This window comes from Gracilinanus agilis, chromosome 3 (genome assembly GCF_016433145.1).
Source record: "Gracilinanus agilis isolate LMUSP501 chromosome 3, AgileGrace, whole genome shotgun sequence".
Taxonomy (NCBI): Eukaryota; Metazoa; Chordata; class Mammalia; order Didelphimorphia; family Didelphidae; genus Gracilinanus; species Gracilinanus agilis.
This window is the reverse complement of record NC_058132.1, coordinates 448,575,585-448,594,937: the sequence shown is the minus strand read 5'-3', so window position 1 is coordinate 448,594,937 and position 19,353 is coordinate 448,575,585. Positions and strand designations below refer to the sequence as shown.

The 19,353-nt window shown below is 34.6% G+C and overlaps 1 protein-coding gene across 1 annotated transcript in view; it reads right to left on the bottom strand.

Annotated features, from left to right (window-relative positions):
• The window catches only part of EPHA6 (EPH receptor A6), a 1,373,534-nt gene that overhangs the window by 1,114,146 nt on the left and 240,035 nt on the right, over positions 1–19,353 (bottom strand). The window contains exon 3 of the mRNA XM_044666934.1: positions 3,410–4,073. Within this exon, the coding sequence (XP_044522869.1) occupies positions 3,410–4,073 (664 nt within the window). The remainder of the gene's footprint in view (positions 1–3,409; positions 4,074–19,353) is intronic.

Genomic DNA, 19,353 nt, shown 5'->3' with positions numbered 1-19,353 from the left:
AGGTTTAATAGTGCTAGGTCTTTTAAAATGTTGCTTAAATTAAATAAAATTGTAGAAAATAGATTAACACAACAAATGAAAGAAGAATGGACTTATTACTTTGCTCAATCACTGAACACTTATTCTGTACCTATTTGCGAAGCACTGTGTTATGTTATCAAGAAAATAAACAAACAAAACGATCCACATTAATAAGTGCCTACTGTGTGCCAGGGACTATACTAAGCATTTTATATATATTGTCTCATTTGATCTTCACAACCTTGGGAATCAGGTATTATTATTATTCCTATTTTATAGTTGAGGAAATTGAGGTAAACCAGGGGTTAGAAGGTTTATCTAGCCTCACAGTGTCTGAGGCTAAATTTGAACTCTGCTCTTCCCGACTCCAGGCCATCTCTACTCACTGTATCACCAAGCTACAGCAGAAATATTGATTAAAATGCGAGACAGTCCTTGTCATTAAGGGAAATATCAGTCTCACAAATAAAAAAAACCCAACAAAAACCAAACCCCAAGATGTACATAAAATAAACACACAATGATAGGAAGTTCATGAAATGTTCTTGAAGGAGGTGGCCTTTTCCCTAATCTTTGAATGGCGAAGTTTCAAAAAAAGGTGGGGACAGAAAACGTTTCAGGCTTAAGAGACCTGGCACAGACACAAAGCTGGTGTATGAGGCAACATCTAATAGTTCAGTTATCCAACTTGAATGCTACCTAAGTGATGAATATTGTTCTAGATTTTTCTTTCAGTTGAGACTTTATAAAGAAATAAAAATATATTAAAAATGTACATATATATATAATGAGTTAACTTTTATTTAGTGGCTGGGAACACAGATTAAGACTGTGCTCTCACTAGCCCTGTTGTCTATTCATCTGCACATTTTTGGAGAATGACTTGAAGAACAGTGAGAAGTAAAAAATAATTTAGTGCCAGATTCCCCTGCCTGGAGAACGGAGCTGCACCTACGAGCTCCATGCACTTGATCATTCAGTCAGAATCACGAGTGCCAATTACCTGAGAAAATAGTATAGGGATAGTGAAATGGAGCATGAAATTTCACATCTACAAGCATGGAAAGGAAAATCCATCTTATACATTAAGTAGAAATTTAACAGTGCTTTGACATATGCCCAAGTCACCTAAATGGAAGCACTCAAATAGAAAGCATGAGGGATTCGCTTCGGGGAGAGACAGTCTGAGTTCCCTCGCTACCCGGACAGGGGCAGCCTTTCCGTTGGCTCTGTAACTGGAGCAGACTATCTTAAAAACACCAGACAAAGGAGAGTGTCTGTTTTTTCTCTTTCTAGTTCCATTCAGAGGTTGCATTCTCCCAGAGCATGGATATCAGGAATTAAGCTGCGTGGGTGGAAAGGCTCCTTCCTGTGTAGTCCCTATGACCTTAAAAAATAGAGCTTTTTTCATCTAGGTGTAACAGGCAATGGAGTCCCAGGTACTGAGGTTACCTTGAACATAGCATTCAAGGCTAGATATTACTGCCAACTCATTGATGAAGCCATAGTGCCTAGAACCAGAGGCCAAAATGTGTTTGGGACTTGGAACTTGGTACTATGATGGTACTTGGGAACAGAGCTAAACTGAGAATATGATCTCTCTGTCCCCAGAAACTGATAGGGTAAAAGGGGAATGATGGTGCCCAGGTTTTGGGAGGTGATTATTTATTATTTTTGCTATCAGTGATAAAATGGAACTGAGTTCAAAGAGATCCCCTAAAATTTGAGGGATCAAATTGGGAGGAGCTGGAGTTAATGGAAGCAAGGCTAGATGTCCCCGTCCCATTTAGGGTGAAGATGGGTGAAATGGAGCACACCTGGATTACAGGCAGTAAGGACCAACGTTAGCATCATAACACAAATACTCTGAATAGAACCAGCATAAATGATCCCTGACTACAGCCTCAGAGCCCTAATCAATAAGAATTATACATGATTTAAAGACCTTCTTGAATCTTCTGCAGATTAGCTTCAGAGTTAACCATAAGCTGAATATTATAAAGAGAAGGCAGCCTCAGTACTTGAACTAATTTATGTGCTCCTTTGTAAGACTGTACTGATACACCTTTCTTTAGTACTTCCTCTCTAAAAAAAAACCAAACCATCATTTTCAAAATAATAGAATATATGCAATCATTTCCAATCACCCCTTATAAACATTATTATGTTAAAAAATTCAAGGATGAATCTGTGCAGATAAACAAGAAGAAAACTAGTCATTTTTCAACAAAATAAGTAATAAGGTACTGGCAAACAGTATATATTTTTAAGTACCCAGTGAGACATTTAACAGGCAGGATCATTTCGAATTTTATAAAAGAGAAAAAAGAAAGTATTAAAAATGAGGGAAGAATGAATTCTTTTATATTTTCACAAATATAAAAATAGGTCCATTATAAAAGAACACCATATTTATGCAGTTAAATTATAATTGATATACCCTCACTCTTCTATTCAAGATATTGAAAAAATATCAATAAGTAAAATAGGTAATTCTGTCCAAAGAAAAGCAAAATTCAAATATTTTACAACTAGGAGAGAAGTCCTTTTAATACTTTTTATATCAACTCTGCTTCACTATTTTATCATTGTCTAAACGAAGGCATAGTTGATGCAAATAACAAGAAAAAAGGTACTAGACATTCTAGTGAAACTTTATTAAAATTATTTAAAAATCATTAGCTACCAAAATGAAAATGTTCCTTCTTGGAAGCTATGTATACAATCATCTCATAACTACAACTTAACATTTCCTGACAATATGTTTGTATGTGTATCATTGCTATCAAAATCATAAGGATAAAATATTATGTTTAATTTTTTAAAATTCCTTCAAAATTATGAAGTAGTAGCAAATGAAAATTTGGAAACTGGAGACGTTTCCACCATATTAACAAGATGCAAATGAACATTAAATTACATTAAAAAGAAAACTCAAATTTGTACATAATTTAATTTAATGGACTGAGATTTAATTCTCCATAGTTGAAGTACTAGTAGAAGTTATTTTTAAGCATTCATACCATTTGGGAATTTGTTTCATAAGTTTGCAATTCCAATCCATTCACATCATTGCTTTAAAAAAATAAAAGGACCAGATACTACTGAAGTATTCACATTGTTAATCTGAAATTTCACTCATTTGCCCAGAGAAACATTTTAGAAACTGTAAAATGTACTCCAAATTTCTATACTTTTTAGTAAGGTTGAGGAAATGGAAGAAGACAGCTATTTTACATCAATGAACATTTGTCAGCTCCTTATAAAGCTAACTCTATTATAAATGCTATTAAAACATTAATTCTTTGTCAAAATAAGCACACAGCATATATGCCCTGCATATACATCATCTGTTAAGTGCAATATAAATTATATATTCCTTCCTTACCATGGCAGGAACCACCTACTTCCTCAAATCCTACACTGCAGATACATCGCCCCAGAGGTACTAGCCAATCTCCATCAGCTCCACAATATAGTTTTGGAGTATCCCGCTCTTCAGCACTCTTAACACAGGAACCCCGAACTTCTACTAAAGAGGAAGAATCAACTCTTGGAATGGTATCAGGAAACATAGCCAAGTTGCGGACAGTGAAAGGGCACTTTTTGTAGAAAACACGAACAGAAACCAGAGCAATACAAGCTCCAATGTCCTGAAAAGCAAGAAAAAATCCTTTCCTGTTTATTGGTCCAACTTCACGAACTTCAGTGTTGAGCTTAAGGATGCGGTCCCCCAAATCCATCTGTGTGAAACTCTCATCAGCAGCAATAGTATCAATTTTTGTGTATTGGCTTGGCTTGAATTTAACTCCATGGGACTCATCAGATTCCATGTAGAAGAGATTAAACGTTTCTTTACAAGTTCCCAAGACCCAGGGAATGCTGTTGCAATCTCTCAGAGTAAATTTCATTTCCACATAGATTTTCTGGGCTGCATCTCGTGATATCCAGTTTGTACGAAGCCAGTTGTTTTGGTTTGGTTCCATTACATTGCATACCTGGTAAGTGTGAATGGGTCGATTATGTTCATCCATTTCAGTGATGGCATCCCACTGAATTAAAAAAAAAATTAGCAAGTTAAACCAATAAAAGAGATGACTGTTTTGAAAAGCCTCAACTATATGATCTAAAATCTACCAAAACTTTAAAATGATGTAATATATGAAGGTTCTCAAAGGAACAAAATTTAAAATTCCTTGCAATACATTCAGTTGAGAGGTGGTATTTATTTGATCAAATTAAGTGAAACACAGCAAATTCAATCTGATTACATCAACATCATTAATACTTGATATTGATAAGCATAAGTCTAAAACCAGCTATAACCATAAAACTTAAAATTATTAGCAATAGCAAATATATTTTGAGGTTTACATATAAGAATATATTTATCATTCTTTTTTTATTTATTTATCATTCTTAATAACCTCTACAACTATAACAATATTGTACATATACTTACCAGTCAATAAATATTAGGAACGAGATTGAGAGAGAGCAACATTTATTAAGTGTCTGCTGTATGCCAGGTACTGTAGTATGTGCTTTACAAATATTTCATTTGATTTCACAAAAATATGAGGAGACAGATACTACCATGACCTTCATTTTACAGCTGAGGAAATCAAGACAGACATGTTAAATTATTTACCCAGGTTCATGTAGTTTCCTAGGTGCATGAGCTTGTATTCTAATTTGTCATTATTGAATTAAATACCTAGTATGTTATCCATTGTGCCACCTACATACCTAGTAGAATAATGTTTTTTTTATGGATGTATCAATTTTCCTAAAAATTATAACTCTCAAAAATGAATTCATAGTCTCAGGACATAGTCTCTTTATTTCTAACTAGAGGTTCCCCCAAAAAAGCTAGATGACTATTTGGATACATTTTAGAAAGTCAGATAATTAATTGATATTCTTTAAGCTCTTTGAATGCAGGGCAGTTTTTAATTTTATCTATATACCCTGGTACCTATAACAGTACCTTGTAAATATTAGATAATAAATATATTTTTGTAGGATTTTATTTGAACATAATTAAATAATCCTAATATATTTTATGACACCGGATTATGTATTTACATAAGCATATTTGAAAGACTGATACCTTTGGAGTAATATGAGAATTCTTCATTTTTAACTCAGCTGGTGTTATATGCTTATATACCTAGCCACTTGGGGAGTCTGATGATGGTGGACTTCTTGATTTCAAGAATTCTGAGATGTAATAGGATCAGCCAATTGGGTGTCTACACAACGTTTAACATTAATATGGTTAACGCTAAGGAACAAGGGAGAGGGAAGCACGAAGTTGCCCAAGAACAAAAACAATCCCCTCCCTTTTTGGAAATCAAGCAAGTCAAGGAAATAATGCAAATTAAAGCTTCCATGCAATGGGATCTACAGATGAATATACCCTTTACTACCACTCTGAGTGCAATAGGAAAACATTGAATTTTTGTTTCTTTTTGTCCAGATTACATGTAGATACCTTTTTTTAAACTCTCACCTTCCATACTATGTATGGAATACTATGTATTGGCTCCAAGGCAGAAGAGTGGTAAGGGCAGGCAATGGGGGTCAAGTGACTTGCCCAGGGTTACACAGCTATGAAGTGTCTGAAGCTGGATTTGAACCTAGGACCTCACGTCTCTAGGCCTGACTCTCAATCCCCTGAACTACCCAGCTGCCCCTGACACAATTTTAATAATCATTTTATAACCCATCATCTTGTTCTCTTCTACCCTTCTAACCATCTTCCTAAAGCGGGGGTTATATGATATAGGTTGAACATGTGTTATCATGCAATACATATTTTCATGTTTGCAATATTGTGAAGGAAGGAACATATCACTTATACTAGAGAAAAATTAATGAAGGAACTAAAGTGTGGTATGTATTATAGTTTTTAAAAATGTTACCTCTGACACACAGGAGCTATTTAATCCTGAGGGAGAGGATTCTATCAAATTTACTATCAATGGAAATACTCCATTTGCCAATGTAATCCTTAAGAAAAAAGTCCCGAAAAACAACAACAACAACAACAGCAGCAGCAACAACAAAAACACTTATCTTCTGTCTTAGAATCAATAATCTGTGTTCCAATGCAGAAGAGTAGTAAGGGTTAGGCAATTTGGATTAAGTAACTTCCCCCAGGGCTACATAACTAGGAAGTGTCACATTTGAACTCAGGACCTTCTATCTCCAGTCCTAGCTTGTTTCTACTGAGTCACCTTAAACAATTTAAAATAAATATTTTAATTCTTCCTTTTCGATTTGTTAGAAGCAGTCAGTCCAGACTGGTTTAATAAGAGTGAAGATATTTTTGAGAGTAGAAGAGTAGTACCCCATAGAACGTAGAAAAAACTTTTTAATGCCATGCTTTGGCGTTCTGTGAACCTAGATTAGATCCTATGAATCACATATGATTAACTTGAAGAAATAAAAAGCAAGATGCTTCCTACTTTTCAGTGGTGTTGAGGATAAAGTGGTATCATCTAAGTCTTTTCAACTAGACTACAAAGTCCTAGATATCAAGGACTATTCATTTACAAATGGAATCCCTATTTATTAATGTAATAACCTCCCAATACCAGTCTTCAGTTACTTCATAGTTGGGGATTTGCTCTTCCAGTCTAGAAAGAAACATGTATTTCTTAGACAAATCCTAAGGCAAAGAGGCACATCATTTGCCAAAACCTATCTACACAGTATGCTGGGTGCTTCTGTGAAAAAAAATCTTGTATACTACAAATATTCCTTTGTAAATCAATTATTTATTATTGTAAATTCAATGCACTTTCTGTGATAATATATTTTGAAAGATACTTTGTTCTAAAAATATTTTAAAATCATAAAACACTCCAAATGATCTTGTGATACTTTTCCTTTGAAATATCATCCTCTTCAGGCCACTTTTAAATTCTTTCTTCTAGAATCACAAATTAAGAGCTATAAGGAATACACGAGGTCATCAAGTCCATCTCTTTTACTTTACAGATCAAAAAATTGAAGCTGAATTCAAACTGCCTAAGGTTATACACTTTGCTAAGATAGGAAAAAAAATGTGAACCCAGGTCCTCAGTCTGGAAATCTCTGTGTTCCTCTTTCTCTAGTTTTCTCCTTTTCCTAATCCTTTCATTTTGTCGTATTAGTACCTCTCTCAGAGGTGACTTCATCAATCTCTAAATCAAGAGAGACAAGTTCAAATGTGGCCTCAAACAGTAATTAGCTGCCTGACTTTAAAAAAGTTGCTTAGAATCTATTTGCTTCAGTTTCTTCAAGTGTAAAATAGAGGTAATTAAAGCAATAAAATAAACAAATAAAACAATAAAAAACTACCTTTCAGAGTTCTCATGAGAATCAAATGATATATTTATAAAATGTTTTAATATAGTACCTAGCACATAGTAGGTGCTTAATAAATGCTTGTTTCCTTTTCTTTCTATTTCCTTTCCCTCTGCATCCCTCATAATACTATTTTCCAGTTATATTATGAATCAAATAATTTTTGAGGGAAAAACTAACAACCTAGACAGCACTTATAGCAATACTTCCATAGTAAAATGTATTTTGCGTGGGGAAATGTATTAAAGTGTCTATGTGCTAGGAATCATTTAAGGGCTAGGGCTATAAAGACAAAAATAAAACATTCCTCTTTTTCAAGGAACAAACATTCTGTCAGAGAACATTTGACTTCAGAGAGAGGATCTCTAAAGTAGATTAAGAACAGCTTTCATGTGGGTATATTTAAAAAAAGAGCTTTGATAGAAATCTGGATTAGATATGAAGCTAGGTGACACAGTGAATAAAGCTCTAGTCTTATATTCAGAAAGACCGGAGTTCAAATCTGCCTCTAGATAAAAGGTGTGTGAAACTAGGCACGCCACTTAACCTGTTTGCTGTAAGGTGTTTCATTTGTAAAATGAGAATAATAGCATTGATCACCCAGGGTTGTTGTGAGGATAAAATATGATAATAATTGTAAAGTGAACAGCACAATAGCACAGATCCAGGTATATAATAGGAACTGAACAAATGCTGGTTATTAAATGAGGGAGTGAATTCCACTCAAGGGGGACAGCTTGTTCAAAGAGAATGCAGATGGAATACTATACATTAGAAATAGCAAGACAATTTTTCTTTGTTTTATTATATAGGAAGGAAGGAAACAAGGGACTTAGTATTTAGGATAATTGAAGATTCAGGAAATGAGAAACTGTATAGTTTGCATATTGTTGTAGAGAAATGTAAGTCTGAGTTAGGTAATAGAGATAGATAGCAGAGCAGACTGGCTGGGAAGAGAACTTAGAATCTTGTCACAGGGACACACACAGTGACTCTGGAGATGGAAGTTGGGTTTGGAGCAGCTGTCAGGGGAAGCCTGTGTCTTTTGGGGATTCAGTACTCTGGAGTTGGTTTCCTTGGATGTGGACATTACATCTTCAATCAAGACCAGTGAAGCTGTAGGTTGAGAAATGAATTTATCTGGTGTGGTGGACACACACAGATTATCTCATCTCTCTCATTTCACCTATGGATTTTATCTTGTTGTGTGTCCTGATTTCCTGTGAACCGCTGTGATATCCTGAGACCAGCCAAGGACATCTTCGTGAGATCCCCTTACCCTGTCAAGCCAGATTGCCTTGCCTTAGGCATTCTGCTCATAGATTTAGTTTTAGTGTAGTCTGTCCATCCCTTTATCCCCTGATAGTTTTCACTAGACCTGAGTGTTAGTTTTCCTACTTCCCTTCACTCCCCATCCCAATTTGTTATTAAACCCTTTTATGCAGACATTCCTTGTTTCTCCTCCTTTCCCAGACAAACTTGGCACCTAACTGACATCAAGAACCCACCTAGGAGTTATTCACCCACAGGTTTTGTTATTTCACCATCAGATATTTGTTATTATTGTTATAATATGTATAGTAAATATAGGTTATTTAAAAAGGGAATAGTGGAACCAAGGAATTAGAAAAGATTATTGGTACTTCAATATAGATAATTCAGTGAATAAGAGAAAGGTAAAATGATTTAATGTCAGAAATATTTGTGATTTATAAAGTATCTATTAAAGTGTATGCTAGATCATCAAAAAGCATTCTTGGAAAAGTTTTCTGATATTAATTTATAATATTTGAGCATCTAAAAGTCCTCCCCCAAACTACATTAAAATAAAAAAACACAAATACTGGAAAAGTTATAATTCAATTACATGTTAAAAATTGTTATTATATATTATAAGCAAGTTAAAATGGAATTAAACTATAACATGTACAAACAAAACATTTTGATGTATTTAAATAAAAATAAAAAATATTGTTAGGATTTGAATAGACATGATAATTACTAAAAATATCACAAGTATAACTAACATATCTTGGGAAGATGAAGACAAGAAGGCAGAGTGGAGGCACAGAAAACTTGAACATTTCTGAGAATCCTCTCTAATTACCTTAAAATAGCACTTCACAATAAATACCAGAGTGACAGAACCAACAAGAGGACAGATTGAAGCAACTCTCCTGCAGAAAACAACTTGGTAGGTAGGCAGAGAAGTCTGGTTTACCAGAATGATAGGGGAGCACAGCTCATAGTAAGGCTGAAGAGCCAGCAGCAAGGCTATGCCAAGGAGTACCCTTATGATAACAGTAAGTTTGCCTCCTGCCACCACTACTGCTCCAGATTCTGAAACTGGGCCCAAGACAATTGTAAGACCCTAAGACTGCCTAAGCCAACAGCTGAGCACTCCAAGCCAAACCTTTGAAGTTACAAACCTTAGCACAAGCCTTTAGTGAAGCTCCAAGCCCTAGAAAGGGCAGGCTTTGGTGTACTTGGAAAAGAGTGCAATATTACAAGAAATTATCAAAGAAAATTGCCCTGTTATTCTTGAACAAAGGACTAAAATAGAAATTGAAGGAATCCACCAATCACTCCTGAAATAAATTCCTAAATGACAACTCCTAGGAATATTAAAACCAATTCCAAGGGCTAAGAATCCAAGGAGAAAATACTGTATGCAGACAGAAAGAAACAATGAAAACATCCCTGAGCTAGAGTCAGGATTACACAGGATTTAGCAGCTTTTAAATTAAAGGAGCAGAAGGCTTAGACTATCTGATATTCTGGAAGGCAAAAGAACTAGGTTTACAGCCATGAATTACCCACCCAGCAAAATTGAGTATACTCTTTCAGGAGGAAAAATGATCATTTAATAAATGGGAGAATTCCAAGCATTCCTGATGGAAAGAACAAGCTTAAATGATGATATGTTTAGGGAATGCTAGAGAATCAACTAAAAAACCAGTTGAAATAGTAACTTCAGCAAAGATGCAGGATGCAAATAAACACACATAAACTGTTAGCATTTCTATGTATTACCAACAAAATCTAGTAGCAAGAGATAGAGAGGGAAATTCCATTTAAAGTAACTCTAGACAATAAAAAATACCTGGGAATCTACTTGCCTAGACAAATAGGAATTTTATGATCACAATTACAAAATAGTTTTTGTTCTAATAAACTCAGATCTAAACAACTGAAAAATATGACTTTCTTTTTTCTGTTTATTGTCATGCAAAACACATTTCCATATTGGAAGAACAAAAAATTATGAATATCAAGAGAATTAATGAAAAAATTGTGAAGGAAGGTAGCCTAATAGTAGTAGATCTCAAATTGAATTATAAAGCAGTAATCATCAAAATAATTAGGTACAGGCTAAGAAATAGAATGACTGATCAACAGAATAAATTAGGTACACAGTATACAGTGAGAAATGACCTTGGAAATCTAGTGTTAGATAAATCTATACATCCTGACTTTTGAGATAAAAACTCATTGACAGAAACTGCTGGGAAAACTGGAAAATAATATGGAGGAAAGTAGGTACAGACCAATATCTCACACCAAGATAAGGTCAACATAGAAATATGATTTAGACATAAAAGATGATTCTATAAGTAAATTACAGGAACATAGAATAGTTTTCCCATCAGATCTATGGAGAAGAGAAGAATTTATGACCAAACAAGAGATAGAGAATTTTATAAGATATAAAATGAATAATTTTACTTAAACTAAAAAGGTTTTGTAAAAACCAAACCAATGTAACCTAGATTAAAAGGAAAGCAACAGATTCATGAAAAAAACTTAACAGCAAATTTCTCTAATAAAGATCTCATTTCTCAAATATAAAGAGAACTAAGTAAAATTTATAAGAACACAAATCATTCCCCAATTGACAAATGGTCAAAGTATGTGAACAAAGTTTTCAGATCAATAAACCAAAGCATCAGTAATCATGAAAAAATTAAAATAACTTTACAGCTATCAGATTCACCAATATAACAGTAAAAGAATAACCAAACTGCAATGTTTTGCATGATAATACATATATAACACAGATCAAATTCCTTAACATCTATGGGATGGGGGAGTAAAGAGAGGGAGACAATTTGGACCTTATCATTTCAGAAAATATATGTGGGATATCATTATTATATGTAATTAGGAAAATGAAATATCTTTTAAAAATAACATAATTTTATAGTACTCTATTTTCAATACTTATTTTTAGGAGAAGGTGTCTTCAATTTGTAATAATGTATATAACTTAAGTGTTATCAACCTATATTGAAAAGTAATATACTGAGTTCCACTTTTCATGTGGCATGTAAATGAAAAACCATTTTAATATTATGCCTTTTAAAACTCAAAACCTAACAAATTCAAAATTCACTTATCCTTATTTAAAGACTAGATGGCTCAGTGCATAGAGTCAAGAAGACTTGAGAGTTTAAATCTGGCCTGAGATATTTACTAGCAGTGTGACTGCTAAAGTTTCTTAAACTGTATTTTTCTTAATCCATGGAGAAGGGAATGGCAAGCCATTCAAATATCTTTGCCAAAAGAGCCCCATGGCCAGCATGGTCCATGGAATCACAGAGTCAGACACATCTGAAAGATTGAACAGAAAAGATATCCTAAGTAATCAGATTTTTCCTTTGCCCAACTTTGTCCAATGAATAACTTTGCCCAAAGAATAAACAAAAATATGTTTTAATGATGATTTAAGGTTGCTGAGATATTTTCTTCGCCACTACCTTGGGAAAGAGGTAGTTTGGGCATCAAATCTATGTATTTCCATTTTATATTTAGGGAAAAGGAGCCTCACAGAGATCTATACACCTGTAAAGTCAGAGAGGTTACTAACAAAGCTGGTTTTGGGAACAGGATTTAAATCTGGGTTTCTGGACTTAGTCCACGTTACCTTTCAGCATATTCAGTGCCATTAATATATTTTGTTCTTTGTACTATCAATCAATCAGTAAGTATTTGTTGAAGAATTACTATGTGTATAACATTGTGGTGTGAGTGTGTGTGTGTGTGTATGTGTGTAATAAATCAAGGTTCTTGATCTAATCCATGGAATTTGGCCCCTGTATATAATTATAATGTAGTTGAGGAGAGATGTGTATATATTATGCTATACACATAAATATATAACTAATTATTGAAAGTATATTTATATGTGTATATATATGTATATATATTACATGCCAAATATAATATGTGTAGTAGTCTTTCATAGGAGGAATTCATTATATACCCCTGAGGTAAGTATGTTATAGAAATCTTCAAGAAAGAGCCTGAACTTAACTTAGACTAGGAATAATGGTCTAACGAGGAGCAGGTAGAAAGACCACATCATTGTCACATTATATTACTTGACAGGAATAATTTGTATATATTTGCAAATGTTTGCAAATGGCAATCTGTCTCTAAATTGCTGCAGTATATTCTTCTGATGGAAGATTATTTTAGAAATTTTAAGGTTTCCTATAAGAATGACAATCAATTAGCTCACTGGCTTCTCTTGTAACATGGTTTAAGAATTCTCTGGATGTATTTTCATATTTCCCTATGATATTCATAGTAATCTTAATCCTAAATTCCCTAGGAATTAAATTTTATTTCGTCCTAGAGTGAATTGGGGTTTAAATTAACTTACTAAAACCATTAAAATAATAAAGAATTGTATTAATAGAAATAATTACATTCTGCTGACTCAATTCTTAACTAATCTGGTATATAGAGCCAAACATGTCGTTTTTTACTATTATATAAAAAATTATTTTATTCATTTTCCTATAACTTAAAAAAATAATGCTCCCTCTCTTGTGCTTGTGCAATAAAGAAAATTATAGCCCTTGACAATTTGGATGCAGAATAAAGCATAGATTGCATTGTTTGTTGTATAGTATTTTGCTATTTGTACCTTCTGCCAGAGATGTCCAGGTAGTCTTAAGAATTGTCCAGATAATATCCAGGTTTGTGGTGGAATGGGATACTTAGTTTTGACATCTTTCAAAATGTAATGTAATTTATTAATTAATTCAATTTGAAAGCTTCACTTCTCCAGTTCTTTAAAGAGTCACAGCACACACATGTGAGCACACACACACATGCCACAAACACATATATGCACACACACAAATATATAATCACCTCAATAAGGATAAGATTTCTAGTGGTCTTGAAAAAATCTATATATCTATATCCATATAGTTCTGAGATAAATGTATGTGCCTGAGTTTATATCAATAAATAATGTGTGGGTTCCGGGTTAAGATGGCGGCAGAGTAAAAAGCAGCTCTTAACCTCTCCTGACCAAAACACACAAGACTCCTTAAGGGGACATAAAAACAAGTCCAGACAAACAGAGGAACCCCACAACAGGGTGCAGCGTGGAAGGTACGTGGAATTGGGATATTTCCATGCTATATAGGAGTGAAACAGCTTTCACTAAATCGCGGGCTGAGCAACCACCCCACCCCCACCCCTACCACACACACCACCTATAGCTCTGAAGCCAGTTAAAAAGAAATAGAGCAAGTTTGGGGCACCTATCGAGTCATTGGCAGCTCCAGGGCCTGTTCCTGAGAGCAGCAAGATTTGGGACCCCAAAAAGCCAAAGAACGCAAGCAAACTCTGAGCGTGGGAGAGGCGGAGGTGTGGGAGGAGGCAGACACAGCCGAAGCTAAAGCTCTGAAACCCTGAGTGGGGAACCAGTGCAGACGGGTATACAACTGTGGAAGCAGCTCCCTGAGACGGGTAAAGGAACCTCCAGCAAAGGATCAAGCAAGGGGGTCCACCAGGGGGCTTGACCTTGGAAAAAACCAGAACTCAGACTTCAGAACTCAGAACCAAAAGACCAAGGACAAACCCTGAGCGCGAGGATAAACCTGAGAAACTGCTGGGCTAATGATGGCTACCAAGGCTCAGGAAGTTCTGAAGAGAAAGATAAACAACAAGAAAAAGAAGTCTTTAACACTTGACAACTTTTACACAGAGAAAATCCAGACACCGAGCAAATAGAGGAGGAGAACAAACAAGCATCCGGACCCTCTTCAAATAAGGAAAACTCCTCACAAGCTATGGAAGAGTTCAAAACTGAGATTCTGAGGAAGATGGAAGAGACCTGGAAAGAAAATAACAGTTTAAAAGGTAGAATCTTGCAATTGGAAAGTGAGACTCAGAAATCAAATGAACTGATAAGCAAATGGAACCAGATTCAAAAAGAAAACCAAAAGATCATATCTGAAAACCAGTCCCTAAAAGCTAGAATTGAGCAATTAGAAGCTAATGATCTCTCAAGACAACAAGAACAAATAAAACAAAGTCAAAAGACTGAAAAAATAGAAGGAAATATGAAATATCTCAATGAGAGAGTGACAGACCAAGAAAACAGATCTAGAAGAGACAATTTGAGAATCATTGGTATTCCAGAAGAACCAGAAATTAATGGAAACCTGGACTCCATACTAAAAGAAATTATTCAGCAAAATTGCCCTGAAGTCCTATAAGAAGAGGGCAACATAGACATTGAAAGGATTCATAGAACACCCACTACATTCGATCCAGATAAGAAAACGGCCAGAAATATAATTGCAAAATTCAAGAGCTTTCAAGCAAAAGAAAAAATCTTACTAGAAGCCAGAAAGAGACAATTCAAATATCAAGGAACACCAATCAGGATCACAGAGGATCTGGCAGCCTCCACGCTAAAAGACTGTAAGGCCTGGAATACAATATTCAGAAAGGCAAGAGAGCTGGGCATGCAACCACGGATCAACTACCCATCAAAATTGACTATATATTTCCAGGGGAAAGTATGAGCATTCAACAAAATTGAAGAATTCCAAGTATTTGCACAGAAAAGACCAGGGCTAAATGGAAAGTTTGATATCCAACCACAAAAATCAAGAGAAACATGAAAAGATAAATAAGAAACAGAGGGGAAAGAAAGAAAATTTATAAATTTTAAATTTGCCTTTTTAAGGGCCTCAGTAAGATCTAATTGTCTGTATTCCTATGTAGAGAAATATTATGTATAATTCTCTGTAGTGAACTCTATTCACTACTATAATATTCACTATTATAATAATCAGAAGAATAATTCACAGGGTGAGGGTGGAACACTGAATAAATCTAAGATGGCATGGGGGATGGGAAAGAGGGGGTGAATAGCAGGGGACACCAAGAGAAACTTGAGTGAATAAGAAAAATAGGATATTATAGTACACACAAAGAGGGCATGGGAAGGAGAGGGGACAAATACTATTATAAGAAGGAGAGGAAGAGAGCATTAAGAGGTAATAATCAAACCTTACTCTCAGTGTAATCAACCTGGAGAGGGAAGAGTAGCTATACTATCCATTGGGACATAAAACTCTTATCTAACCCTTCTGAGCAAGTCAGAAGGGATAAACCAAGGGAAACAGGGGAGTGGGGAGGTCAAAAAAAGAGAGGGGAGAAGAAGGGGGAGGGAATTCATGAGGCCATTAAAAACAAAAAGGGGGGGGGAATAAGGGAGCAGGTAGAAAGGGAAGTTAGTCAAGGGAGGGGATAAGGGATAGGGTCTTAATAGCAAACCACTGGTTTTAAAGGAAATAGTTTAAGGAGAAGGGGTAGGAATAGGTGAGGAAACAAAAATGTCAGCAAATGCACAACTGATGATTATAACTCTGAATGTGAATGGGATGAACTCGCCCATAAAATGGAAGCAAAGAGTAGAGTGGATTAGAAACCAAAATCCTACCATATGTTGTCTATAAGAAACACATATGAGATGGGTTCAGGGCTTGAGCAAAATCTTTTGGGCATCAAATGAGAAAAAGAAGGCAGGAGTGGCTATTACGATTTCTGACAAAGCCAAAGTAAAAATAGATATGATTAAAAAAGACAGGGAAGGTCATTACATCCTGATTAAAGGTAGTATAAACAATGAGGAAATAACACTGCTCAATATATATGCACCAAGTGGCATAGCATCCAAATTAATAAAGGAGAAACTGGCAGAGCTCAAGAAGGTAATAGATAGTAAAACCATTCTAGTGGGAGATCTAAATATTCCTCTGTCAGATCTATATAAATCAAACCAAAAAATAAATAAGAAGGAGGTAAGAGAGGTGAATGAAGTCCTAGAAAAATTAGATTTAGTTGATATGTGGAGAAAAATAAATAGGGCAAAAAAGGAATACACCTTCTTTTCAGCTACACATGGCACATTCACAAAGATTGACCATGTTATAGGGCATAGAATCATTGCAAACAAATGCAAAAGAACAGAAATAATAAATGTAACCTTCTCAGATCATAATGCAATAAAAATAATAATTAGTAAGGGCACCTGGACAGGAAAATTAAAAACTAATTGGAAATTAAATAATATGATTCTCCAAAACCAATTTGTCAAAGAAGGAATCATAGAAACAATCAATAATTTCATTGAAGAAAATGACAATGATGTCACATCCTACCAATCTCTGTGGGATGCGCCCAACGCAGTACTCATGGGGAAATTTATATCCTTGAGTGCATATATTAACAAATTAAGGAGGGCAGAGATTAATGAATTGGGCATGCAACTCAAGAAATTAGAAAGAGAGCAAATTAAAAATTTGCAGATGGAAACTCAATTAGAAATTCTAAAAATCAAGGGAGAAATTAATAAAATCGAAAGTAAAAGAACTATTGAATTAATAAATAAGACTAGAAGCTGGTACTTTGAAAAAACAGATAAAATAGAGAAAGTACTAGTCAATCTAATAAAAAAAGGAAAGGAGAAAACCAAATTGACAGTATCAAAGATGAAAAGGGAGACCTCATCTCTAATGAAGAGGAAATTAAGGCAATCATTAAAATTATTTTGCCCAATTATATGGCAATAAATATAACAATTTAGGAGATATGGATGAATATTTGCAAAAATATAAACTGCCTAGATTAACAGCAGAAGAAATAGAATACCTAAATAATCCCATATCAGAAAAAGAAATTGAACAAGCCATCAAAGAACTCCCTAAGAAAAAATCGCCAGGGCCTGATGGATTCACAAGTGAATTCTATCAGACATTCAAAGAGCAACTAATCCCAACACTATACAAATTATTTGATAAGATAAGCAAAGAAGGAGTCCTACCAAATTCCTTTTATGACACAAATCTGGTACTGATTCCAAAGCCAGGGAGATCAAAAACAGAGAAAGAAAACTACAGACCAATCTCCCTAATGAACATAGATGCAAAAATCTTAAATAGAATACTAGCAAAGGGGCTCCAGCAAGTAATTAAGAAGATCATCCACCATGATCAGGTGGGATTTATACCAGGAATGCAAGGTGGGTTCAACATTAGGAAAACCATCCACATAATTGACCATATCAACAGTCTAACAAACAAAAATCACATGACCATCTCAATAGATGCTGAAAAAGCCTTTGACAAAATGCAGCATCCATTTCTATTGAAAACACTGAAAAGTATAGGAATAGAAGGACCTTTCCTAAAAATAATAAACAGTATATACCTTAAACCATCAACAAACATCATATGCAGTGGGGATAAATTAGAAGCCTTCCCAATAAGATCAGGAGTGAAGCAAGGATGCCCATTATCACCTCTATTATTCAACATAGTACTAGAAACACTAGTATTTGCAATTAGAGAAGAAAAAGAAATTGAAGGTATCAAAATAGGCAAGGAGGAGACTAAGCTATCACTCTTTGCAGATGATATGATGGTCTACTTAAAAAATCCTAGAGAATCAACTAAGAATCTGGTACAAATAATGAACAACTTTAGCAAAGTTGCAGGATACAAAATAAATGCACATAAATCATCAGCATTTCTATATATTTCCAACACATTAGAGCAGCAAGAGGTAGAAAGAGAAACACCATTCAAAATTACCCTAGACAATATAAAATACTTGGGAATCTATCTACCAAAACAAAAACAGCAATTATAAAAAAACAACTACAAAACACTTTGCAAACAAATAAAACTGGAGCTCAACAATTGGAAAGCCATTGATTGCTCATGGGTAGGACGAGCTAACATAATAAAAATGACAATTCAACCCAAATTAACTTACCTATCTAGTGCCATACCTATCAAGCTACCAAAAAACTTCTTTGTTGATTTAGAAAAAAACTATAACAAATTTCATTTGGAATAACAAAAGATCAAGAATATCAAGGGAAATAATGAAAAAAAATGTGAAGGAAGGGGGCCTAGCAGTACCAGATGTTAAACTATACTATAAAGCAGCAGTCATCAAAACAATATGGTACTGGCTAAGAGATAGAGAGGAGGATCAGTGGAATAGACTTGGGGTAAATGACATCAGCAAGACAGTGTATGATAAACCCAAAGAGCCCAACTTTTGGGACATGAATCCACTATTTGTCAAAAACTGCTGGGAAATTTGGAAAACAATATGGGAGAGATTAGGTCTAGATCAACATCTCACACCCTACACCAAGATGAATTCAGAATGAGTGAATCACTTGAATATAAAGAGGGAAACTATAAATAAGTTAAGTGAACACAAAATAGTATACCTGTCAGATCTCTGGGAAAGGAAAGATTTTAAAACCAAGCAAGAGTTAGAGAAAATTACAAAATGTAAATTAAATGGTTTTGATACTATTAAAATAAAAAGCTTTTGTACAAACAAAAACAATGTAGTCAAAATCAGAAGGGAAACAACAAATTGGGAAAAATCTTTATAACAAAAAACTCTGACAGGGGTCTAATTACTCAAATATACAAGGAGTTAAAGCAATTGTATAAAAAATCAAGCCAGTCCCCAATTGATAAATGGGCAAGAGACATGAATAGGCAATTTTCAGGTAAAGAAATCAAAATTATCAATAAGTACATGAGAAAGTGTTCCAAATCTCTAATAATTAGAGAAATGCAAATCAAAACAACTCTGAGGTATCACCTCACACCTAGCAGATTGGCTAAAATGAAA